Below are 27720 nucleotides of genomic sequence, written 5' to 3'. Positions count from 1 at the left end.
CTCTTCCTAATTGTTAACATGCTCATCCTATTGTCATCCTTACCCTCATCATACTGGGACTGGACAATTATCTATACTCTTGCAACAAAATTTTGCTGAGTGTTGCATTATTTTGAAACAGGATCTTCCAAGGTTAAAAAAAAGTGGACAGTTAAAGAGTATCCTCAGTGATCCACCATGCTTTGATCAGTATGCAAGAAATATATATTTTCTGTCTTTGTCTTCACTCTTAATTCTCATCTGTGGACAAAAGACTAGGGGTTATCTTTGGGCTCCCAAGGGTGAGGAAAAGACATTTGCTTATGGGATGACAGGACAGAAGAGTAGATAGTTGTCTGGAATTGGAGAACAGCCTTTTATTCATCAATCCATCCATCCATCCATCATCCAATCATCCATTCATCTATTTATCCATCCATACATTTTTGGAGTTTCTGCCACGTGCTGGTCAAAGGTGTGCAGCAGGAGATCAAAGCAAGATTGTTCCTGCCCTTATGGAGCTCATGATCTGCTGAACAAAAGAGGTAGAGAGATTTAGTTATGTAATTCCAATTTACTTATTTATTTATTTTTAAAGCAGACTTTTAAGTTAGAGGTGGAGAGAATTGGAACAGGGCTGCATTGGCTGAGGTGACTGCAGTGACAGAAAACACATTTTTCCTGTTTTCAATGCTGAGTTCTGACTCAGGAGCCGAAAAGTGGAACAGAATGCTAGGAAGGTCTCTCTTTGCTTTTTCTGAACTATTTGCTCAGCCAGATGGAAAGTTACCCAAAAAGGGATGTGCCTTTCAAGTAAGGAGTCATCAGTAGAGGCTCCTGGGTGGCTTAGAGGGCTCAGGCAAGATGGGGAAGCTCTAATGTACGTAAAGCTAGAATTCCCAGGAGCTAAACATTTCGGGAGCTATAACTTTCTTCACAGCTTCCTGCAGGATGGGCCCCATGGTGATATCTGCCAGCTACGTGGGATGCCAGCTGGGGTTCTGTTTCACTTTGGTTTGTAACATTCCTCTTCTCTCCCCCCACCTTTTTTCCCCAGATCCAGCAATTGTCAATGGGGTTTATTGGTCCGAATCCCTAAACAAAGTTTTTGTAGATAACTTTGATCGTGACCCGAGTCTCATATGGCAGTACTTTGGAAGTGCAAAGGGCTTTTTTAGGCAGTATCCGGGTGAGTATCCCTGCATTGAGAATTATGATTCAAGTTACTGATCCTGTGATATTTTCCTTTAGGGTTCAGGGTTAACAATTTTTTCCCTTCCCTTAGAAGAAAATGAAAGATTAAGTTCAAATCAATTAAATCTGTTGTCAGGGTACAGGACAGGAATGCAGTGTGGCATCTGCATACGTGTGCACACTCACATTTGGATCTACGTGTGGTTTCAGCCTCTTCCTCAATAGAGTTATTCATAGAGCTGCCACCTAAAGTGAGGGGATTGGAGTGTGAAACGTATCATATTTCATCTTTCTGGACAAGAGATTGCTTTTATTACTATTACTACTATTACTATTATTGTTGTTATTTATTACCAGGGAAAGGAGCAATCCATAATCGGCTGAGTTAAATTCTGACTGAAAAATATAAGAAATGGAAACATTTGAGCTTAGGTTTCCCTACTCTAAAGCTGACTGCTCCTGGAGGGAGAGGTTGAAATGGCCAGAGCACTACTGACATCAGTGCCACCAAGAGCACCCTCAAATGAATGTGTCTGTCAGAGTTTGTCCATCATGACTTTGGAACAAGTGTTCCTTCTAGGGTCTTCCCAGGCCTCTGCTTTGCAACAGGAATTTCATTCTGGCTTGGTTTGAATTGTAATTAAAAAAGGAAGTTTTAATTTTGCTTACAAGTTGTGAAAACAGGACTCGAGGCTGCAATTGTGCCAACATCACAGCTGTAGAAATTAAAAAGCTCAACCTAAAAGAAGGAAAAAAACGCCCTGCATAATCTTGGAGCAATTAAGTGGAGTCTTTTATGTTTTCATTAAGTAAGGCTAGGCACCTGATGTCTTCCCACTTTGAGGCACAGAGACTGCCAGCCTCTGCCTTCAGGAGTTGTTTGCCCTGCACTTAGCATCTGTCCCCTGAGACTTGCCTGCCGAGTGCCTGCTTTGCCAGATTATTCAACATTTCCCGAGAGCCGTGTTCAGCAGGGCATGCGTGGTTCCTCCTGGAGTTCACAGAAATTTAAACAATAAGCATTCTATTAAAGATAACATTATAATAAACAGTGGTCTATTAAAGTTCCAGTGTCACCAAATTGCAATCTGCTTTGGTACACTCAACGGAGAGTAAATTTAATGCAGATGTTGTGAAAATAGAGCATGGTGGGGGGCTGATCCATCAGGGAAGCCACAAGACATCTTACCACGTGGCATTTGGATGAAGGTGGAGCAAATAAGAAGAAACCACAGATCATCTGTTGTCTCCACCAGCAGGAAGTCTTCAAACTAAATTGAAAGTTTCAAATTTGAAATCTGATAATAGAGATGTATTAGTCATCTCGGGCTGCCGTAACAAAACACCACAGACTAGGTGGTTTAAACAACAGACATTTATTTCTCATTGTTCTGGAGGCTGGGAAGACCAAGATCAAGGTGCTGGCAGATTTGGTTCTTGGTGAGACCCCTCTTTCTGGCTTGTAGACGGCTGCCTTCTTCCTGTGTCCTCACGTGGGAGAGAGAGGAAGCTCTGGTGTTTCTTACTCTCCCTGGAAGGGCACTAATCCCATCATGGGGGTTCCACTCTCATGACCTCATCTAAACCTAATTGCCTCCCAAAGAAAATAACCTCTCAATACCAGAACATAGGGTTCTTCAACCTATGAATGTTGGTGGAACACAAACATTCAGTCCATAACAAAAGAAAATCCCCATAAAGGGTTTCTCTAATTGGAGAGATTAATTTATGTTCAAGATTTTTATCAGTCAGAATCAGCATAGTTGACTCAGAAATGCTTACAGTTCTTTTATGATATTGGTGGCAGAATTTTGACTTTGTAAAATTTCTGCGTATTTTCTTTGTGAATAAAGACATAGGTCACAGTCCTCCAAAGGGCTTCACTGCCCTGATACATGTCAGTGCTCACTCAGTGCTTGGTTCTGAACAGAGAGTACACCTCTTGTTTCTTGGACATAACATGATTGTTAGATGAGGGATCCATAGGCTTTTTTTGCTAGGATTTGTTTTTTTTTCTTTTTAGGATGCTTCTTTTCATGTTTAGAGTGGTACAATAGTATGAATCAGTGGTAAGTGTAAATGTCATAAGCAGAAGGGATATTCCTTCATTCTTACGTAAGTGTGTCCTGAGTTCCTGCTTTGTTCCAAGCCCTGTGTGAGGCCCTGAGGATAAAATGGTGAGCTAAGCAGAAAAGGTCACTGCCCTCGCGAAGCTCCCTCTTGTGGGGAAGTGCATTCATCAGAGATTTTGGTTGCCAGTGGCAGAAACCCAGTTGCAGCCAGCTCCAGCAGGGAACACATTCATTGAATCACCTGACTTTCAGATGATGCTGAGTTAGGCTCTGCTCTGTTGGCCCTACTCTTCATTTTCATGTGCCAAGAAGATTATGAAGACATATGTTGCCTTAGATGAAATTAATTTCCCTCCAATATTAGTTTATAATGCCTTTGGGAGAGAAACAATAGTATATAGGAATATTGCACAATATTTTACATTTAATCAGATTTGAGCATTTGAGTCTGCAGTAGAGATTTTGACATTATTTTCAGTTTCACCTGTGGATATGCTGAATGAACGTTCAGGGACCTTGGGACCTTGTCCTGTGAAAGCTGAGGAAGGCAGGCTAGGCATCACTGATGCTGGTCATGAAGTCTGGAGTGCCGCCGAGAGAAGGCTGAATGGCAGTGAAAGCTGCTGCTGAACTGCACTGTTCCTTTTGTCTTGAGATTTATGCCCCAGCCAGCCTGGGTGGGGTCCCGTGAGGCATTTGACACTTCCAGAAATGATATGGCTCACTGAGGGTACTCCTTGGTTAAGTGACAGTTCCTTGGATCTCAGAGATTTAAGAGGAACCAACTGTTATTTCTCTGGGATTTGATTACTTGAACATTTTCAAAATATCTGTGTATACAAAAAATTACATACTAAAATGCTGAAATGTCCTAGGAGAGATAGTACCATCTGGGACAGGGTTTCCTGAAGGTTGTCTCCTAAATCATTTTGTTGTGAGATTCTTGGGAAAGGAAGGGCTCAATGGTCAGATTAGTTTGGTAAATGCTGCCTCTTGCTGCCCCAGCAGCAGAGGTTCAAGATGAACATAAGCAGATTAAAGACCCTCAGATGTTCCTCCCATGGCATGGAAATCAGTTTTACTTTTATGTACTTAACTCACACTAACATACAGCAAATTCTCATGGAACCTCCTTATACTGCCTGTAAGGAAGAGAGTGGTGGCATGGGATTTGGGAGATCAAGTCCCAGTCCTAACTAGAAATCTCAGGAAAATCTGTTGAACTTTGAGAGCCTTGGAGTCCCTGCTATGAAATGAAGATTTGGGCCCAAAGGTTAGGTGTGGGTGAGATGATCCTCCAGGGCCCATACAGCCCTGTCTTTGAGTCAAAGTGTGACCTTTATTGTTATATCCAGGGCAGCTGTGCCTAGAACTGTGTTGAGGTACTGTCTTCATCCCCTTAGTGTGTACCTCCTGTCCTGACCAGGAAGGGCATGGGCCTCCTGGTTCCTGCTGTCATCCAGGCTCTTTCCTTGCTATAGACATCCTCTCTGCACAGCCACACCAGCCTTCCTTCAGCTCCTTGAACTTGACATGCTCTTCTCATACCTTGGCAGACATGGTTCTCTGTGACCGGGAGCAATCTTCTTTACCCTGTGGCCACCCCTCACTTTTGTTTTACAAGTCCTACGTGTTTTACATGTCGTGGGTTGAATGGCGTCCCTCCAAATTCATGTCCACCTGGAGCCTCAGATGTGACCTTTCATGGAAATAGATCGAATATAGCTGGGATGTGATCATACTGGATTAGGATTAAATCCAATGTAACTGGTGTCCTTATGAGAAGGGAGGACATACAGACACAGAGGGAAGATAGCCACGTGAAGACGGAGTAAGAAATTGGAAAGATGAGCTACAAGTCAAGGAACACCAAGCATTGCTGCGAGCCACCAGAAGCTAAGAAGAGGCAAGGAAGGATTCTTTCCCTAGAGCCTTTTTGAAAAGCACCAAGTTTCAGCAGTGCATGGGTGGAGTTACAAGCCCATTTGCAGGGAAAGGACCTCAATCCAAAAGGAGAGCATTGAGTGTCATTAATTCCTTCTTCCTAGGCCCTGGCCTAAATGCTAGGACAGTAAAACAGAATTGCATGTTTTCTCCCCCAGTGGAGCACATGGTGATAGGGCTGTGATGGAGGAAGGGTGGCAGAGTAGGGGTGAGGTGGAGGATGATCAGATATGGTTGTGGTCTAAAAACACTGGCCACAGTTCAACTCAAAGAATGTCCACCGAATGTCTACCATGCATCAACACATTAAAAAAATTCTCTTTATTTGGACTCAAACCAGTTCTTTGTGGAATTACACATTGGAACATTACCTAGCCTCACTATATATATAATTTCATTATGTGTGAAGACTGTCATCCTGGCTGTACTTGGCTTTATACAAATGTAGTATGTCAGATGTTTTTAAAATAAATTGCATTCTTCTCCTTTAGTGTACAATATATCATGTCACTTTTATTTTATCTTCATTACCTTATAACCTTCAGTTGGCAATGGCTTCTCATACTTCTGTTTTCCAATTTGTTACAGAGAACCTTTAAATTAGGTCCATTTGCACGTGGGAAATGTAGGTACAAGGAGGACAAAACTAAATGACTCTTTGGTTTACAAGCTGCCATCTCATGATTATCTCTGGAATAATTTAGTGATGTTATCTTAAGCACGTGCCTATTATTGGCCCAGTGTGGTCCAGAAAACTGGCCCTTATTAATTGGAAAGGAGAATCTCAATGCTACAATCAAAGTCAGGATTTTCTCCTGTGAAAATAATTTTTCTGTTTTATTTTCTTAACTCCAAAATCTGTGTTTCTAATCCTCCATCCCTGAGCAGTACTGATGGTTGAAAACAATGATTTTCTATCTTATTTTTAGGCAGCAAACCCTTTTCTTTTTAAATGAAAGTTTATTCATAAAGATTAAATTGTAAATAGAGCATGTGAACCTTGGACATATCCTGACCAGTCTGCAAGCCATGAGACTAAGGATGTTGGATCCCATTTTACGTAAGGAGAAAACCCCCCAGGCTTCAAAGACTGAAATTCATTTTATTATGCAGTATAGTTAGGGCCATTTTATTTCATTTCAGTGTAGAAGGCCAAGAGAAAACAGAACTGAAAAGAGAACAGACTTGTGTATGTTCTGAGATGGAAACATTTTGAATGCTTTCTACCCCCTGTGACCTAGACATTACCTATCTGGCTCCAGGGGCGGGGCCTGACTCTGCTCAGAGATCCATGAATGATGCAGCTAGGTCCAGCAACTTGAAGGACAGTGAGAAATGACCTTGGCTAACTTTATCATTAGCCATGGGAAGGGGCTGGAGTCATGTCCTTTCTTGATGGACAGTGGGTTACTAAAGATGTCACCACTCTCTAGCAGATCTTGGAGTGCCTGAGCTAAGGCCGTGTTTGCTATGGTATTCCAGCCCTAAAGCACCTTCCCAGAGTTGTTGATGGAGCATGTGATGAGCTCCAGGGTTGGTGTTTGCATGTGATTTTTCACCCTGTTCATTCAGTCAGCAAAGCAGAGCAGCCTTGAAATGCTGTGAATAAATATTTGAAGTTTCTGGGTTTCTTATAACTCCATTTTTCTTCTAGGGATTAAATGGGAACCAGATGAGAATGGAGTCATTGCCTTTGACTGCAGGAACCGAAAATGGTAGGAAATGGTCAAACCTCTTAGTTATTTTTTAAAAGAGAAAACTTGCAGAGAGATTCAGGATTCATTTTTACTTAATTTTCCTCTGATCTAGGTACATCCAGGCAGCGACTTCTCCAAAAGACGTGGTCATTTTAGTGGATGTCAGTGGCAGCATGAAAGGGCTCCGTCTGACGATCGCAAAGCAAACAGTCTCATCTATTTTGGATACGCTGGGGGATGACGACTTCTTCAACATAATTGCCGTAATTGCAGCTGTTTTGTGCTTTCTTTGCACTTTGAGTTCATGTGATCTTTTATCAGCAAGCAGTTAACATTCTTGTTGCTTTTGTATACATAGCATTAGATGCCCTAGGATGAGGTCTCATTGGTCCCACGTGAGTTCACTGAATCGTGGTATTGGAGGGGTTTCGGGGACTGGGAAAGCAGTTGAGCACATTTTTTCTCACCTAGCACTCAGGCACTATTATCTGGAAGAGTAGCACCAGATTTAGTTTTCCCGGAGAACCAACCCTTTCAGAACCTTGGGGAATTAGACCTAGCGAGATTTTCCTTACACTACTAGATTTTCTCATGTGGAAATTAATTTTAAGCTAGGTTAGTCTGATGACAATGATAGTAATAGTAATCATGATGGTAAGACAACGAAAATGTAGAGAGCAGTTTAAGGCTCATAGAGTACTTTATCTCAGCTTCAGAAACAAAAGTGGCATTTATTAAGTGCCTACTGTGTGCCATTTCCTTACTCTTCATATTGGTATTATCTTCATTCCTGACAGCAGCTGTAGCGTGTAGGGGGTGGTTTTGGCATTTTCTCAAGTGAGGTTGCAGGGATTGAGAGTGTCAGTAACTTGCGGAGGTCACAGAGCTGGGAAGTGGGAGATCCGGGAACCAAGCCCGGGCATGAACACACTGCCTGGGCAGGAGCACTAATTCAGGAGTCCCTCTCCAGTTCTTTGTCCTCTTCTCCCCCCTTCTATGGTATGAGTCTCATCATGTTCCTTATTTCCCTCCCACTCTTTTCCAAAGATGTTAGCCACAGTGAGCCTGGTTGTTTTCCTTGAATACTTAGCTGGGTGCTCCTGTGTGATGGTCACCTGTGCTTTTCCACATCACCTCTATCTGGGACACGGAGTGGCTGCAGCAGGCAGTGGAGGCAGTGCGGTGAGAAGACAGAGCTTGGCTTCAGGGATGGGACTTAGTTTTGAATTCTAATTTGGCCACATACAATGCCGCGTCTTGGGGTGAACCACTTGAGTCTGTGCCTCAGCCTGCAGCTGTGATGCAGGTGCAGTCACATTGCTCCCAGGGTCCCTGCCAGGATAACCCAAGCTGGTACACAGGAGGCCAGTGTTAGGGTATGAAAGAAGGGCTGCTATTTGAAGAATGAGTGGCATGGACATGGTCCAAGAATGCTGTTCCTGTGTCTGCATGGCTTCTCTGGCCCCCTGAGCAGAGTGTGTCATCATGGAACCCTATTTCTGGGCAGCCTTCTGCATGGGCATAACATCCACTTTTTTTTTTTTTTTTTTTTTTAATAACATCCACTTCTGTTCACTGGGCAGAGGGCATGGGTATTGAAGTGACTCTGGGCTTGCCGAGGGGATTGCTTGTTTAGTGTCCTGTCAGCTTCTGATGAGACTTGGAGCAAAAAGGCACAACAGCAGGGCACCATGATTTAATAGCTTCAGATTTTAAAAAGCCCTAAAGAAGAAAAGGAAGAGAATAATAAATTCCATGGGAACAGAGGTTGGTCTTGTTTATTCACTGAACTATCCCCAGTGCCTAGGACAGTACCTGGCAAATAGTAATTTAAATCCTTGTTGAATGAGTTATACCAGCAGCTGCTTTCCATGGAGCATCACTGCCAAGTGTCCCAGTGTAGACGATCTCATTGGATCTTCACCCCAGCTCTGTACCGCATAGCCTGGAGACAGAGGCACCAGGAGGTAGCAGCTACTGCCTTTAGGTCACACACTCAGAAAAAGTGGCACAGTGAGGACTCAGAAACTGTCCAGGTTCCCCTTGTCCTGTTTCCTGAGCAGAAGTGAAGAAAATGTAGTTGAACCACTCAACCATCTTACTGTGAAACTGTATGGCCTCAGGCATAGCTCTTTGAAGGAGATTTTTCAGACAGAACTTTGGGTTTCCAAATCAAGAAAAGTTACTTTAGTTATCAGGCTTATTGTGAATATGTGAACGTGGGCTGATCCCCACACATCCTGAAGCATTTACAGATAAGAAGCAGCTAATTTGGGACTATCTTTCTTTTTAATCTTTAATTACTCATTACAGAAGTATCAGAAATTTGCATAATAAGAAGAGCTAGCTAATTACATTGTGAATCCTTTATCAGTCAGGATTTATTGTTCTGTTAACAAAACCAATCGATTGAAATAATCTCTGTAAATTCATTAAGATATACAAACAGTGTCAGCTCAATAATGAAGAGAGGGTGATTAAGATAATTAAAAGTAGACATGCCAGTTATTCTAGAACAGTTAAGGAAAAAAATTTCTTTTTTACCCCAAATTGGCCCCTTATATAAAGAAACCCATTAGAAGGCCCATTAACCCTCACTGTACATCTGTTTGTTAGTTTTCAACATAAATGATCAGCTTCAAGGCTATTTACATAATTATTTCGACAACTAGAAAGATACTCTGAACTTTTTCATTTGAAGCCTCTATAGTAAAATCATGAACTCTACTCCCTTAATGGGATCAAATATGTTTGAATTTATATTAAAAGCCTGAGGTCATAAAAGGAACCACTAATTAGCAGTAACTAATGTATTGATTGCTTTTAATATAGGCAACATATGTAAAAATTTTAAACAACTCAGAAATGTTCCCATTCCCTTTCCATTTGGCACATATTCATACAAATTTTTCTGTATATATATGAACACATATTTTTCCCACAAAAATAGAATCCTATTTTACAGAATATTCAGCAACTTGCTTCTATACTTGTATTGTATCAAGTGTATCTGAAGAACAGAGCATTCCATCCTCTATAGTTGGCATTAATTTTTTAACCAGTCCCCCTTTGCCGGACACTATGCTGTTACTAATCTCTTTTCTACTCAAGAGTGCTACAGTGAATGGACTCATCCATATATTTTTGCAGGATTGGGTGTGCTTCTGTTGAATAAACTCTAGAAGTGAAATTGTTGCACCAAAGGAGGGTCTGCACAGAGTTAGGTATTATCAGAATGTCCACTAAGCAGGGTATAATGTTTGCATACTTAGAAACTGTATTAGTCAGCTCTATCTGCCATAACTAAATACCACAGACTGGGTGGCTTAAGCAACAGAAATTTATTTTATCCCAGTTCTAGAGGCTGGAAACCCCAAAGTCAAGGTCTGGCAGGACTTGGTTTCTGGTGAGAATTCTCTTCCTTGCTTGCACGTAGCCGACTGCACATAGCCACGTTCTTGCTGTCTGCTCACGAAGCCTTTTCTCCCTGTGCTTACACAGAAAGAAAAAGAGGGCAAGCTCTCTCACATCTCCTCTTATCAGGGTACAATCCCATCACGAGAGCCCTACCTTCATGACCTCATCTAACCGTAATTACCTCCCAAAGGCCCCATCTCTGAATACCACCCCACTGGGGGTTAAGGGCTTCAACATATGAATTAAGGAGAGGACACAAACATTCAATCCATAACAACAATATTTTGAGGGTCCTAAATAGTAGATTTGTAATTGACAAGTCTTCATTTGCATTCCCTTGAATTGTCTCTTCCAACCCAAAGTGTGTTTCACCAGTTTTGCCTTGCCAAATTGTGGTGGTGGTTTTTCCCTCCATCTCCTTTTCCTATTTCCACAGTGGCAAAATTGCTCTAGTAATATGATGTACATTTTTCCTCCATCTGTCTAAAATGGTCACTTGCCCCCATCTAGAGGGAGACCCCACTGCAGGCTCTTGGAAGTGCAGGGGGCTGGGATATTTGAAACTCCATTCAGAATGCCCTGCAAATCTGTTTGAATGCATTGTCCTAGTTGGCTGGATTCCATTTACGGGAGAGGACATTATCATTTCACCCTTCATTACACTGTCAGTTTTCTCTTGCTTGCTGGGTAGATGTTTGAGGAGACATTTCAGTGTTTTAGAGAGAAAGTAAAAAATACAATCTTTATTTTTAATGTTGGAAGCTCTTGTACATTGTAGGTTTTTTGTTTGTACAAATCTAATTCATCATTGCCATTTGATTTTCAGTGCCATAATGGGGAAGGGAGGAAAATAATTTAAATGGTGGAAAAGACTTTCCTTGCCCATTCTAGCCATGTTTGCATGTTTGTATTAACTTCATTGCTAAGTGCATCTTATAGAGTATTCTGAAAAGTGTCCAATCCAGATCTTTCCAGAGAATAAACATGAAAAGATAATGTTAAAACTTGTTTTAGTTTTCCTGAGCAGGATATTGCAAAATCAATCTAAGACCAATGAACTAAATGATTGAATTATGAAAGAATAGTTGAAATATGAGAGTGATTTTGTGCAGTTGAAGTTAAAATTTAAGATCAGACCTCTGGTGCATGAAGAGAGATGTCTCTGACAAGAGAAAAGCCATATTTTTCTGATTCACTTTGAAGTCTAACTCCAAGCCATGCATTAGATTAACAATATTATCATAAAAATGAGGGTGCTAATTCTGTTCCATGCTGAAGTTAGAAAAATGATTTTACAGAAGCCTAAGCCATGCATTAAATGAACACAGTATTAACTGGGCTGATATTGTTAAATCAATTTAAATGCCTCCTGTAGCCCGTGTTTGTGCAGAGTTGAATAGAGAAGAGCATCATTTGTTAGTTCAACCCAGAACTTTCTGGTGCCCTGGTTTTAATTTGCAGAATTTTCTTTAGAACCGTTTCTCCAGTGTTTTGCCTGCTGTGGATTTGCTTTTTAAAGTAATCGATTCCGTATTAAAAGTATGAGGATGGTATTTTCTTTCGGTGCTCATTTTTTCTGTACTGCTAATTATGTCCAGTCGTGTTTCAAATTACACAGGAAGCTTTTGTAATGCAAAAGATCCCTGGGATGCCTTGTGTTGGTGAAAATATTGTGGATTCATCTGCTTCATTACATAAACTCTACACATTTTCATTCTAAAGGTTATTTAATCAAAAGTGCACCAATAAAACCATAAAAATATTTAATGGAGTTCCAGCAATTCTACATCAGATTCTTGCATTGTATAAGCATGCCAGTGTTTTAATTCTATGTATATGTGTATATATATATATATTTTTTTTTTTTTTTTTGTGGAACTTAGGCTTCTCTAAAACTTTTATTACCTGTTTTCAAAGAGGCTAGAGATTCTTATATTAGTTTATTTATTTTTTTGTCTTTGTGTCAACTATTTTTTTTCCTTCTCTTGGCTTTGTTTCTAATCTTTTCCATCAGTGATCTTCAGTTTTGCCTTTCATTTCTTTGTTCTGTTTATTTATTTATTCAACAAATACTATTGAGTGCTAAGAGTTAAGTACTGAGGTTGCTTTTGTAGATGAGGAAGACAGGTTGTCTTCCTGCGTGGACTTTGAGGTTTTGTGTTTATGTGTGTGCTTTGGATGTGGATGCAACCAGGAAGCAGGTGCTCACAGTCGTGTGGACAGAGCAGTCTCAGAGGGTTGGGTCGGGGCGGGGATGGTGAGAGAGCACAAAGCTGGAACATGCAGCCAACGGGGGGCTCAGTGACGGCTTCTTGGAATAAGCGATGACAAAGTGAACACTTTAAGATGGGTAGGCACTAGCCAGGCATATGCAATGAGGTAGGGCAGGAAAAGGAGAATAACAATTGAGGAGGAAAGTGCTATTTTCGGGTTATAGTAAGTTCTCTCCCAACCCCAGGAAGTACATACAGGCCTGGCTGGCTTGACCGAAAGGAGTTCAGTGACTGGACATAGTGGAGTGGTGGTGAATGTGGGAGGCAGAGAGAGTGGGTAGGTGGGGGTGATGGGGAAAAGAATGGTACTGCATTGAGAGGGGCAGTCCAGATCAAGCAAGTCTGGTCAGCCACGTAGAGGAGCTGGTACATCCCCTGAAGGCAGTGGAAGACATGGAAGGAGTCTCTGCTGCAGGGTGATGTGTCCACATGTTCCCTAAAGTCTCTCCCTTCTTCATGAGGTCTTTCCTCATTATCCTTAAATGCAACTGTTGATCTTCTTTTGTTAGGCCTGAAAGCTGCATTGCTTTCATTAATCATGTCCAGCTTCCAACGTTAAGCAGGGTTCAGAATCCCCAGTATCATCCAGAGCCCAGTCAGCTGTCCTTTGCTCTCCAGTCTCTGGGCTGAGATTTACATGAACCAACATGTGACACTGTTCTACACCAATGCCGAAGCTTGCCTGAATCTTGGTGGGTGAGCCCAGCTCATTTGTTCTTTGTTTTTAGGTTCTTCTCCCAAAAGTTCTGGCCGTTCATTGAATGAAACTTGGCTTTCCTCTTTTAGATCATCATTAAAATTCCCATTGAGGATTTTGCTGTGCCTTTAAAATGCGAGATGTTGGGAGTACTTCCAGAGATTGGGCAAAAGGAAGGAAAAGGCAGATGGTGATGTATTCCTTGCTGTCGGAGCCTAGAGTTTGGTAGTTGGCCTGAATAGCATGGGTTTCTCTTGAGGCTTTTTTTTTTTTTTTTTTTTTTTTTTTTTTGGATGGACCATGGCAGCATCACAAATAAGCACTTTTTTGTCATGAAAAAGAAAAGCAAACATTATTGAGCACATTCTTTTACTAATAAAAGTAAGAAAAAGTGGTCCATGATCACTCCACAGTGATGATCATGTGCAAATTTAGCCAGTGTTTGATATCCCTGACACATGGCAGGTGCTTAGTTAATATTCAGGGAGCAAACAAACAAAGGGTTTCATGGCAGATACCTTCCCGGCTGGTATTTGGCAGTAGGCTGGCAGCTCTGTCTTGGCTCCCTGTCTGCCAAAGACCCAGGTTATTGGGAGGGTTCAGAGTGTGGCCTGGGGTGGGGCAGTGTACAGTCACACAATGTGGTGGTTTCTGTCTCAGGTATTTAGAGAGTCACATGTGCCTACTGAAGCAGCACTTCTCTCCAACGAATGCAGAGTCTGTGCTCTCTGCAGAGGTCAGGGGTACGTGAGCCCTGTTCCGAAGAGTAAATCAGGGCCATTGCCCCAACACCCCTTCCTACTTAGCAAGTACCAGCTGTCAGTCTTTCTGTGTAGCACACAGCACACTCACATAAATATTTTCTTGCTTTCTTGTGCTTGTACACCCAGACACTTTCTTACATGCGGCTTCTCTGTTGACTGTTTACTGAACCATCTCATTTCATCCTCACCTTGAGTTCGTTAGAAAGATGCAGTTACAATCCCCATCCCCCCAAAACGAACACTGACATCCAAAGCGTGGGGATGCTTTGGCCAAGGTCACCCAGCTAGTGTGTGTCCGAGCCCAGATTTGAACCCACCCTGTTTGCTGCAGTTGCTTGAGCTCTACTGCTCTACACTTGTGTGAATCAGAGGAGAAGAGCCAACCAGCCAGGAGAAAGGGAGAAGGAAACTGACAGTGACTGAGGCCCTGAGTCTATGTGGTAGATTCTAAGTTCTTTAAAGGATGAAAGTTCTGTGTCCATCTCCTCACCACATGTTTAGTGGGCTGGCTAGACCATCTCTAGGGCTGCCTGGGCTCTCTCCTATCCTGCTAAGATACTCCTCGCATTTCCCAGAAACTTGCAGGAAGGACTGAAATGTTTGGGCAGAGTAGGGGGTGGTTGAGTGCCTCCCTGGGGTTCACTCTTGGTAGTGGGAGGGAGCAAAAGCAAATGGCAGAAGAACATTGCATCTGGCTAATGATGATGTGCATTGCATCCTTTTCTGTTAGATCACTGATATCTGATTGTTTAAGTAGGGATGAAGGAGAGCTGAAGGAGGCCATTCTATCTTAGGACTGGAGGTGACCAGATCTTCAGATGTAAATTGACTTGGCCATCTCACATTGTTTCACAAAGTGGAAATCTAGGGGCCATCCATTAAAATGCAGAGATGGAAAGGTTTCCAAAAGGAGAACTGCTGGGAGCCTGGGAGCAGTTCTACATGCCGGGCACCCTTGGTGTCCCCGTCTGGAGGAGTGCTGGGTAGCATGGTGAGCATACACAGCCCATGGGCCTCTTTGGCACAGCTGCTTGGCGTGCACCATTCCCTCACACAGACGGCTGAGCCCCGTTCCCTTTGGTGATACAGTCCAGATTGCTCAGCATAGTTTTGTCCTGATGCAGTCAAGGGAAATTAGTTAACTGCAAGCTTGGATGATGCCACTAACAAGCTGGCGGGGGTTCAGAAGAGCAGATTCCTCCACTGTGGCCAGGGCTTGCACAGTGACAGCGAGCATGGTTTTGATTACTGCACATGTTCCTCTCTGATGAGGGCAAGAACTTCTTGGTCTTCTTTACTTGGAAGCCCCTCTCTGGTCCCCCACATATACAGGCCTTTACATAACAAAGCAGTTTCAGGTATTTTGCCTCATTGGATCCTCACAGGGGCCCGTGGAGGGTAAACAGAAGATGAATTAGCACCTTATGCGTAAGATCTGGGATCAGAGAGATTTAGTGACTTCCCCAAGGCCACACACTGAGTGTATGGCAGAGGCGGGACTTGGACCCAAGTATCCTGACTCCTACCTCAGAATATAGAACCCCAGGAATCAACATTGTGAATGTGTATCAGGTAGAATGTAGATAAAGTTTTAAAATTTACCTGGAAAATGGAGTTGGAAAGTTTGCGGCTGCAAGTTACAGAACAATTGAATAAAAGTTGCTTCAGTCTATAGGTGTTTCATAACCTCATGGAAGAAGCCTCAAGGAAGGCAGCTGCAGTTTGGCACAGTGGTTCAACAGTGTCAACAAGGACCCACATTGTCTCTATCTTCGTGCTCTGTCTTCCTTGAGCCTTGCTCTCCATTCTTAACCTTGTCAACCTTTGCAGCCTCATGGTTGCAAAATGGCTGCTGCAGCTCCACAATAGCATCTCAAGAGGGAAGGAAGGCAGTGGATGTAGAAGAGTTTTCCTTTAATGGCAAGAAAAGAAATTTCATTGAAACTGCCCAGGAAACTACCCCTTATGTTTCATTGGCTAGGAATGGATTACTTGACCACCCCCAGCTGGGAGACATGCTATGAAAGCCTGTATCCAACAGAGGGGGACCAAATAGCTGTGATTGCCTAAGACTGATTATGCTTCAGGAATGAAAGGAATTAAGCTTTAGGAATGGGCATATTATCACCCTGAACCAAATCAGTCAGTGAGGGAGGTGGAGGAGAGGAAAAATGGCTGGGTTTTTTTTTCCCCAGCAACTTCCAGTGTCAGTTTTATATGCACTGAGAGTTTTGTTTATTTTATTTTATTTTGGCTGCACTGTGCGGCTTGCAGGATCTTAGTTCCCCAACGAGGGTTTGAACCCGGGCCCTCAGCAGTGAAAGTGCGGAGTCCTAATCACTGGACTGTCAGGGAATTCCCTGGACTGAGAATTTTGGAGAAGCATTTCTTGAGGTTAGACTCTGCAGTTGCTTCCTGGATCCTGAGATGACAGTCCATTTGTCGACAGCTGATTTCAGAATTGCATAAATCTATTTTTTCTCCATGCCTCATCTCAGCTCTAAGTCCACTGAGCTATAATTTTTCTGATGGTTTTATGTGACTAAAAACAAAGATTAAAGAGAGAGCAAAAGTCAGATTGATAGGAAACATAGGCTTAGGGGCCAGAGAGGATAAATTGGGGGCTCTGAGGTCCTAGGGTCAGTGGTTGGAAGGTCAAACTGCTTGGGTGTGAATCTGGACTCCACCCTCTGTACTCCTCAGTGACTTTGGGCAAGTTGATCATCCTTACTCGGCCTCTGTTTTCCCATCTGTAAAGGGGGAGTGATTGGAAATACTTACTACCTGAGGTTGAGGTATCCTGTGAATGAAGTCTAGCCTGTGTCTAGATAAAGGAATTGCTCACTAACACTTAGTTGCAAATATTAGGGTTATCACTACCCCTACTTGCTATTAAGCATCTTGGTAGGTGAAATCTGATACATCTTAGTCACTGTTGCAGCAGCTGCCAGTCTGGTCCTCTGCAGTCTGTCCCTGCAGTGTGTCCAGAGTAGTTGTCCCAAGCTGATCTCTTTATTTCACCCACCCCCCTGCCCACAGCCTATGGTTCTCACTGCTTGTAGGCTTAAAGTCCAAACTTCTTAGCCAGACTTTGCTCGCAGGCTGGCCCTGTGAGAGATGGTTTTGGTCCCTTCCCTCTGGAGCTCTGGGCTGGGCCTTTGGTCCCTAAAGTGGAAATTCCATGATACTCTCATTGAACAAATTGTTCCCCAGTACCTACTCTGGGTCCAGCCCTGTGCTTGTCACAGGGAATACACTGAGGAACCAGACATAGACCCTACTGATATGATCCCACATTGTGATGAAGGATCCAGGCACCAGGCAATTAAAATTTTGGAATAGATAGGAGCGGAGCCTCTCTTGCAACAGAGGCAGCTTCCCAGAGGAGGCAGGAGTGAGGTGGTCCAGAGGATGAACAGGTGTCAGCTGGGAGATGCCAAAGGAGGGCTTCAGGCAGAAGACCCAGTTGTGGAAGGCCTGAAGGAAAAGATGGGTCATCTCAGAGGACAGAAAGGGAATTAGGGCTGGTTGGTGCCGAGTTTATGGGGAGGGCCTAATGAGTGAAGATGCTAGAAAGGTCAACAGGGCCGAGTGGCCAGAGCCCTGCCAAGCCCTGGGAAGGTTCCTGTGCAGAGCAGTGGGGAGCTCTGAATGGCATTGACAAGAAGGGGGCATGATGAGATTTGTGTTTGGGAACGTCCCAATCTAGCTACAGTGCAGAGAACCATGCTTGATGAGAGAAATTAAAATAAGACCACTCAAATTTTCTCTTCCTAGCTGTGAGCTTTGGACAAAAACCAGCTTTCATAATCTGGGTACTCTGGAATCAAAAATGATGGGAAGGCTGGCATTGGCCTGTGTGGACAGCGGTGTCACTGGGCGTGTTCAGTGCTCTGACCAACACCTGCAAAACCTCTTATAGGGGAACATCCAGGCCTCTCCTTTCCAACATTTTGTACTCACTCATATGTGACCTGCACATGGGTTCCTTAGCTCCATGAAACCAAAGGCAGAGCTGGAGCCCTATCTGCCCAAGTTTGGAGTGCTGTTTATTTATTTATTTTGCCTCACCATGCGGCTTGTGGGGTCTTAGTTCCCTGACCTGGGATCGAACCTGTGCTCCCTGCAGTGGAAGCACAGAGTCCTAACCACTGGACCGCCAGGGAATTCTGTGGAATGCTCTTTAGATCTCAGCTGGACCATGCACTGTTAGCCATGCCCCGGGAGCCCCTATGTTTGGAGTCACCGCTGAAGGATTATCAGTTAACTGTGTACACCCTGAACACTGCCATCTACCAATATGTGCTCTACAAGTTTCCCCCTCAAACAAGAAATGAAGAAAGTATGTCTTTGCACTTAAGCACAATTTTTTTTTTAGGGGCACCGATTGAGAAAGTCACCTTATGTAAATGAATTGAGCCTGTGGTCGTGCTGCTTTTTTGTTTGTTGTGTGTGTATCCTTAAATTATTGTGTACCCTTCAAATGCTTAATTAAGTGTTTCCTCTTGGCTGTTTTTCCCTTTGCAGTATAACGAGGAGCTTCACTACGTGGAACCTTGCCTGAATGGAACGTTGGTGCAAGCTGACAGGACAAACAAGGAGGTAGGGCCTGCCACTGGGCGGGTGCATCAGGGGTCATGGCACACCCATCTCCCTCACAGTGATCAATTACAGTAATTCTGTCCTAGTATTTAGAAACTCACCAAATGTACTGCCCTTTCATTTGGGGCCTTGGAACCCCAGTGTGTAGAACATTTATGAAGAGGCCCAAATAAAATCATGAAAATAAAATACTTATATTGAGTTCAGATGCTCACTAGTTCTGAAACAATCACATTGATTTTTCTTTCTTTTGCTCTGAGCACATCCTGTGTTGTGCTTTTCACCCATATTGACACCATTGAAAGAATATGGCTCTTGCTGGAATTTCAAAGAAAATTGAACCCACTTGTTATATCTCTTCTTGCACTTAATAAAATTGATTAAATAACTGTTGGGATAGATATTGGGGTAACTTGACTCCTGGATTAGAAGGTAAGCTTTACAAGGATAGGGACAATGTCACTCTCTGCTGTATCCTTAATGCTCCGAGCATTGCCTGCTTCATAAATATATTGCCTGGAACAAAAGGAAGGTATGTTAATGGAGGAACTTAGGAAATGGGATACAAGTTTCCTTTCCAGTTGGAGCATTCTTGGAAAATTTGCACAGTGGATTTCTATAAAATTCTGTTTTCCTTTGGCCACCCTTAAATCTGTCAGTACAACCATCATAGCCACCACCAATCACCCTACAGGGCCAAATGACAATTTAGGTTGAAAGTGTAGCTGGGGCTGCAACAATGTCACACGTCCTGGGACTCATAGCTATCATTACTCACATTGTTTTGTTGTACCTGCCATGTGAGTACAATAAAATAATGCTCCTCCCCTGGAGAGCAGATCCCCATGAGGTGACTGAGGACAATGGCCAGGGTTGCTCTCTGTGATGTACTGTGCGTGTGCTGGGAAGAACCTCTGGCCCAAATGGGCAGGGAGTCCCATTGGTGCTATCCTAGATGCAGGTGGTAGAAGTTTGGGCACCTCTGAGGGAGTGAACGATAGAGGATTGGGAGAAATGCACTAGAACTGGAACACAGAGTGAGAAGGACAAATTATACCAGAGTTAATATCCAAAATTCAATCTGAGGGGGAAGCACCACTATAATCAGCTTTGCTTTTAGGAGAGAGAAACAAGTACGTTATAGTTCAAAGAACAGGTGTATCCAGGGAATGTTTGTTCATGGTATTTTTTTTGGCCAAGGTAGCAAAAAAATAACAAACTTACAGCCAGATTTCTCTAGGGACTTTCTCTTTCTTTGGCCATTGCCTGGCTCTAGAGTTCACCCCCTTCCCAATTTTGTAGCATTGTAATATCTCCCAGAGCCTTAAATAGGTGTCCAGTGATGGTGCTTACAACATTAAATAGAAAAGGTGCTTAAAATGCTTCCTTCAGGTGGCTTCCCCGATGAACAAGGGCAGTGTGATATTTGGAGATATGAAGTCTAATGAATGAAAAAATTGTTAGAAAAAGTGAGCTAAGAATTTATTTAAAATCTTCTTTGAACTTATGAATGTTGAAGATTGAAGTCGTTTTTATTAAAACTAATCCAGGCTTTTAATTCTGCCAGTATGGAGTAGCCATATTTTAATCAGATCCCTCCCCTTACAACTGAAAAATCCTGGACCTAACCCCACGAACGAGTATAGGAAGACCTGCAAGGTAGAAAGAAGGGGAACTGCCTAGACGTAAACACATGGAGGTGAGTTCCCTGGGTTTTTAATTAATTCCCATAGAATCAATATCTGTTCTATAATAGAATCTGTTCCCCAAATAGAGCACTTCAGAAGCTTCCCACCTGGGCCAACAACAGGCATAGACAAAGACAAACAAACAGAAAAACAAACTTCCAAGGAAAGCCTGTTTCCTTTAGTCAAAGGACCAGGAAAAGAATGGCCTAACAATAAAATCCTTTTGTGACAGTACCTTTCCTATTCCAGCCAAACACCAATGGAGCAACCAATAGACCAGCTGTCCACACGTTCAGCAGGGCTAAACAGGAAGTTGATCTTCCACCCCACCCACAACCACTTGGTCCTTGTGCCACACCTCAGCAGAAAGATTGACTGCCGAGAAAACCGATTAAATAGGACCCAGAGTCTCGCTGTATACAATCCAAAATGCCCAGAATGCAATTTAAAATTCCGTCATCCAAAGAACAAGAAAAGTCACAACATCAATGAAAAAGACAATCAACAGATGCCAATATTGACAGGAATCAGATGTTGAAATTAAAATTAAATTTAAAAAATAATTTTTAAAAAATTAAATTGTTTCAAAAGCAATTAGGAATTCTTTTTCATTTATTTTTCAAATGAATGAAAAAATATAAAATCTTGGTAAAGAAATAGGAGTTATAAAAAAGAGCCAAGTGGAAATTATAGAACTGAAAAATACAGTCACCAAAATAAAAAGCTCACTGGATCTGCTCAGTTGTAGAGTGGAGATGACAGCAGATAGAATTAGTAAACTTCAGGACAGATCAATAGAAATTATCCAGCCTGAGCAACAGAGAGAAAATAGATTGGAACAAAACGAATAGAGTCTCAGGGACATGTGGGACAGCAAAAGGGCTAGCATTCATGTCATAAAAGTCTCAGGAGATGAGAGAGTGGGACTGGATAGATATTTGAAGATATATTGGCTGAAAACCTCCCCAAATTAGTGAAAGGCATAAACATGCATGTTCAAGAGGCTGAGTAAATTCCAAATAGGATAAATCCAAGTAAATCCATGGGAAGGCATTATAATTAAATATAATTACACAAGGGAAAAAAAGTGATATCCATCAGAGAGAAATGACACATTATTTAAATTACCAATTTGAATAACAGCAGATTTCTCATATGAAACAATAGAGACCAGAAGGAAGTGGCGTAGCATTTTTCAAGTACTGAAAGAAATGAACTGGCAACCTAGGATTCTATATTCAGTGAAGATACTCTTCATGGATGAAGGAGAAATAAAGACATGCTCAGAAGGAAAACTATGAGAATTTGTTGCCAGCAAACCTGCCCTTAAAGAATGGTTAGAGAATTTCTCCAAACAGAAGGGAAATAACAGAAAAAGGCTTGAAACTTCAGAAAGGAAAGAATATAGGGACTTCCCTGGTGGTCCAGCGGTGAAGACTCCACCCTCCCAGTGCCAGGGGCCCGGGTTCTATCCCTGGTCAGGGAACTAGATAATGGTGCATGCAGGCCGCAACTAAGAGCCCGCACATGGCAACGAATATCCCATGTGCTGCAACTAAGACCCGGTGCAGCCAAATAAATTTAAAAGAAAAAAGGAAAGAATATAGAAATGGTTAAATATAGAAGTAAGTATGATTTAGTATCTTAATTCTCAGGAGATTTAAAAAAAATTTTATTGAAGCATAGCTGATTTACAACGTTGTGTTAATCTCTGCTGTACAGCAAAGCGACTCATTTATACCTATCAATGTATTCTTTTTCATACTCTTTTCCACTGTGGTTTATCACAGGATATTAAATTATAGTTCCTTGTGCTATACAGTAGGACCTTGCTGTTTATCCGTCCTATGATACCACAGTTTGCATCTACTAATCCCAAATTCCCCATCCTTCCCTCTCCCATACCTCCCCACTTTGGTAACCACAAGTGTGTTCTCTATGTCTGTGAGCCTGTTTTTGTTTCATAGATAAGTTCATTTGTGTCGTATTTTAGATTTCACATATAAGTGGTATCATATGCTATTTGTCTTTCTCTTTCTGACTTACTTCACTTATTATGATAATCTCTAGGTCCATCCATGTTGCTGCAAATACCGTTATTTCATTCTTTTTAATGGCTGAGTAATATTCCACTGTGTGTGTGTGTGTGTGTGTGTGTGTGTGTGTACCACATATATACCACATCTTTTTTTTTGAATTTTATTTTATGCTATTTTTTTATACAGCATGCTCTTATTAGTTATCTGTTTTATACTTATTAGTGTATATATGTCAATCCCAATCTCCCAGTTCATCCCACCAACCCCCTGCTTTCCCCGCTTGGTATCCATATGTTTGTTCTCTACATCTGTGTCTCTATTTCTGCCTTGCAAACCAGTTCATCTGTACCATTTTTCTAGATTCCACATATATGTGTTAATATATGATATTTGTTCTTCTCTTTCTGACTTACTTCACTCTGTGTGACAGACTCTAGGTCTATCCACGTCTCTGCAAGTGACCCAATTTCCTTCTTTTTTATGGCTGAGTAATAGTCCATTGTATATATGTACCACATTTTCTTTATCCATTCATCTGTCGATGGGCATATAGGTTGCTTCCATGACCTGGCTATTGTAAATAGTGCTGCAATGAACATTGGGGTGCATGCGTCCTTTTGAATTATGGTTCTCTCTGGGTATATGCCCAGTAGTGGGATTGCTGGGTCATATGGTAATTCTAATTTTAGTTTTTTTTAAGGAACCTCCATACTGTTCTCCATAGTGGCTGTATCAGTTTACATTCCCACCGACAGTGCAAGAGGTATACCACATCTTCTTTATCCATTCATCTGTCAATGGACATTTAGGTTGTGTCCATGTCTTGGCTATTGTAAATAGTGCTGCTATAAACATAGGGGTGCATGTATCTTTTCAAATTATAGTTTTGTCTGGGTATATGTCCAGGAGTGGGACTGCTGGATCATATGGCAACTCTATTTTTAGTTTTTTGAGGAACCTCCATACTATTTTACATAGTGGCTGCACCAGTTTACATTCCCACCAGCAGTGTAAGAGGGTTCCCTTTTCTCCACACCTCAGGAGATTCTTAAATCATATTTGATAGTTGAAACAAAAATTATAGCATCCTCTGATGGTGCCCAATGTTTGTTGAGGAAATTCTTAAGACAATTATATTTGAAAGTGTGGAAGGTAAAGGGACCTAATTAGAAGTAAGATTTCTACATTTCACTGTAAGTGATAAATGCTAATACCAATAGACTGTGATAAATTACATATTTATATTATAGTACCTAGAGCAACCATTAAGAAAACAATAAAAAGACGAATACTTAAAAAGTAACTCACAGAAATGTAAGAAAAGAGAAATAGTAATGAGAAACAGAGGAAATGAACAGGAAAAAGAGATAAAGTGGCAGACTTAATCCCTAACATATCACTAATTATCTTAAACATAAATGGTCTAGGCACACCAATTCAAAGATAGAGATTGGCCAAGTAGGTATTTAAAAAATGACCCAACCATATGCTTACTACAAGAAATTTGTTTCTAATACAATGACATAGGTATGTTGAAAGTAAAAGGATGGGAAACGATATACTATGCAAACATTAAAAAATAGAAGTGACTATATTAATATGAGGTAAAGTCATCTTCAGAGCAAAGAAAGATACTAGAGACAAAGAGGGACAGTACATAATGATAAAAGGGTCACTCCACCAGGAAGAAATAACAATTCTAAATATGTTTGGACCAAACTACAGATCTTCAAAACACATGAAGCAAAAATTAAAAGAGTTGAGAGTAGAAATAGAAGAACTTACAGTTACAGTTGGCCACTTGTACACTTCACAGTCATGAATTGCTAGACTATTAAACTGAAAATCAGCAGGGATATGGAGGAACTGAACAACACCATCAACCAATAAGATACAGATACCATTCATAGAAGGCTTTACCCAGCAACAGCAGAATATACATTCTTTTCAAGTACCCATGGAACATTACCCAAGATAAAACAGATCCTGGGTCATAATACAAACCTCAACAACTTTGAAAGAGTTAAAATGATAGAGTATATTTTATAATTATAATGGAATCAAATTAGAAATCATTAACATAAAGACTTCAGAAGAATCTCTAAACATTTCGAAATTAAACAATATACTACTAAATAATTCATGGGTCAAAGAGGAAGTCTTAGAGGAAATTTTAAAAATATAAGAGTGAATGGAAATGAAAAGACAGTGTATCAAAATATGTGGGACAAAACTATTACAGCATCCAGAGGGAAATTTATAGCACTGAATTCTTATATTAAAGAGGAAAGCCTCAAATTAATAATCTAACTTCCTACCAAAAGAAACTAGAAAAAGGAGAGCAAAATAAACCCAAAGCAAACAGAAGGAAGGAAATAATAAAGAGCAGAAATTAATTACAGGCATACCTCATTTTATTTTGCTTCAGTTTTTTGCACTTTGCAATAATATTGTGTTTTTCACAAACTGAAGGTTTGTAGCAACCCTGCGTCAAGAAAGTCTATTGCCACCATTTCCTCAACAGCATGTGCTCACTTCATGCCTCTGTGTCACATTTTGGTAATTCTCACAATATTTCAAACTTTTCCATTATTACTATATTTGTTACGGTGATCTGTGATCAGTCATCTTTGATGTTACTATTGTAATTGCTTTGGGATGCTACAACCTGGGCCCATATAAGATGGCGAACTTAATAAATGTTTTGTGATTTAATGCAATTCCTGTCCATTACAGCAAGGTTTTTATAGACATAGACAAGAGTATTCTAAAGTTTACATAGAAAGGCATAGGGCCTAGAATATTAAACAATCTTGAAAAAGAAGGAAGTAGGAGGAATCAATTTACCCAATGTAAAGGCCTATTACATAGTTACAGTAATTAAGACAGTGTGGTATTGATGGAGGAGTAGACGTATAGATCAATGGAATAGAAGAAAGAACACGGAAATATACCCACACAAATATGCTCAACTGATTTGTTATAAGAATGCAAAGACAATTCAATGTAGGACTATATCCTTTCCAACAAATAGTGCAAAAGCAATTGAACATCCATAAGGAAGAGGAAACAGATAAACAAAAATTTAACCTTGGCTGAAACACTGAAACTTAATCAAAATTTAACTCAAATGGATCAAAAACTTAAATGTAAAATGTACAGCTATGACACCCTTTGAAAAAAAAGAGAAAATCTTCAGAAAATCTAGGGCTAGACAAAGAGTTCTTAGGCTTGACACCAAAAGCTCAATCCATAAAAGGAAAATTTGATTAAATGGATCTCATTGAAATTTGAAAAAAAACCCTTTTCTATATGAAAGACCCTGCTGAAAGGATGAAAAAATGTGTGGTTTGCAAATATCTTCTCCCAAGATATAGTTTGGAACTAGCAATCTATATGAATATACTTAATATATGTAAAGTACATATAGATAGAGTACAAGTATATAAAGAATACATAAATAATGCCAACTCAAGAGTCCAAGCATAATTAGAAAATGGGCAAAAGTCATGAAGAGACATTTTGTTGAAGAGGATATACAGGTGACAAGTGAGTTCATGAAAAGATATTCAACATCATTAGCTAGGGAAATTGAAACCCCAATGAGATATTACTACACACCTATTGGAATGGCTAGAATAAAATAAATGAATAAATAATAAAAAACACCAAATGCTGGCTAGGATGTGGAAAAACTGGATCACTCATACCATACACTGCTGAAAGGCTCCGGATGCGCAGGCTCAGCGGCCATGGCTCATGGGCCTAGCCACTCGACGGCATGTGGGATCTTCCCGGACTGGGGCACAAACCCGTGTCCCCTGCATCGGCAGGCGGACTGTCAACCACTGTGCCACCAGGGAAGCCCTCTGTGTTATTTCTGACAATTGCACGTGGATCTATACTTACCTCAAAATAGTTTAATTAAAAATATTATGAAGTATACAAGTTGATCTTAAAAAGGGGCTTTATGAAATTAGTGCAAGCAGTTGAACAATGTGTGTTAGGTTGCTTTAGTTGTCTTAAAAAAAGGTGCTGACTGTAGCTCAGTTTCTAATGGCACGGGATTTCAGTGTTCTTACCTCAAATCTCAGAAGACAAAGCATTTATTTTTCATTGGAATCTTGGCATATTTTAAGCAAAGATGAGCTCTTTTGGCTAATTTCAACCAATTTCCATTTCTGTCATCAAATAGATGTTAGGCCACATACATTAAGGACTCGCATCGTGGATGTGACGCAGACTAGCAAATTCATAAAAAGCAAAATGATAATTTACATCACCTCACCTAACTGCGAAGTCCTGGGGTGGAAAAGTCTGCACCCAAGGCCTTGAACATGGTGTCAGGAGTCATCCCCACTCCCTCCAGTGCCTCCCCTATGTGTCTTCTTATGGACTCTGATTCTGCAAGGTCAGGTGCACATTCTGGATCCATAATTGCATCCCCAGTGGCTGGAGCAGCCCAGCCAGGAGCCTGGTCCCAGTGTCTACAGCTGTGGCAAGGAGGCAGGCCTGTGTTCGACAGACCTGCTTGGTTTTCCAGAAGGAAAAGACTGGGCAACTAGGTCAGTACCTATGAGGTTGATGCTCAGTAGAAGCATGAATGAATGAATGAATGAATAGATAAGCCACCTGGGAGAGGATTCCGGTTGAAAAATTTTTTTTTTTCATTTCAGTAGAAGACCCACAAAACACTGAAAACAAAAGCATGACATGCATTACATTTTAATATAATCAGGATAACCTGAACCCGATTGTGAGTGAAATTATCTGATTCCAGGGTTGATATTCCTCACTACTCTGTCTAGTTCAGTCCAAATCCCTTGAATGGCAGCTTTGAAGCCATTTTTTCATGTTCTTTGTGAAATAGGAATGGGGATTATGACCTGTATAAACCTGTGTACAGTGGGCAGTGTGCATGCACGTTTTGCCAGCCTTCCATCCTGTGAGTTAAATAATTCTGACTAAAATGTGCCAAATCCTTTGGGATGTTTCATTCTTCACTCAAAATAGCCATATATATCCTGACAACTTCTCATGACAGCCAAATATCATGTCTTTCTTACCTTTTCATCTTATGACGATTTCCCTGGTGGCCACTGTAATGCTACTTGCAGTTAATGAAAGGGTATGGAAGGGCTTCTAGAAGGCGACATCTGGGATTATTATGTCGTGTACCTTCAGTCCAACGACAGTTCACTCTGGTTTCCCAATATTTAGGTGACCTGAAAAATCAAAACTGGATAATTTTAATTAAAACAGTTTGATAAAATTCATCTTAAAAATTTGAAAGAGGAGGGCTTCCCTGGTGGCGCAGTGGTTGAGAGTCCGCCTGCCGATGCAGGGGACACGGG

The 27720-nt window shown here is 41.3% G+C and overlaps 1 protein-coding gene across 1 annotated transcript in view; it reads left to right on the top strand.

Annotated features, from left to right (window-relative positions):
• The window catches only part of CACNA2D3 (calcium voltage-gated channel auxiliary subunit alpha2delta 3), a 798772-nt gene that overhangs the window by 369581 nt on the left and 401471 nt on the right, over positions 1-27720 (top strand). The window contains exons 8-11 of the mRNA XM_055079897.1: positions 1037-1168; positions 6844-6904; positions 6999-7149; positions 18565-18639. Of these exons, the coding sequence (XP_054935872.1) occupies positions 1037-1168; positions 6844-6904; positions 6999-7149; positions 18565-18639 (419 nt within the window). The remainder of the gene's footprint in view (positions 1-1036; positions 1169-6843; positions 6905-6998; positions 7150-18564; positions 18640-27720) is intronic.

The sequence above is a fragment of the Physeter macrocephalus genome, chromosome 18, assembly GCF_002837175.3.
Source record: "Physeter macrocephalus isolate SW-GA chromosome 18, ASM283717v5, whole genome shotgun sequence".
NCBI lineage: Eukaryota > Metazoa > Chordata > Mammalia > Artiodactyla > Physeteridae > Physeter > Physeter macrocephalus.
Note: the sequence above shows the minus strand (reverse complement) of the source record. Positions and strands in the feature narration are given on the sequence as shown.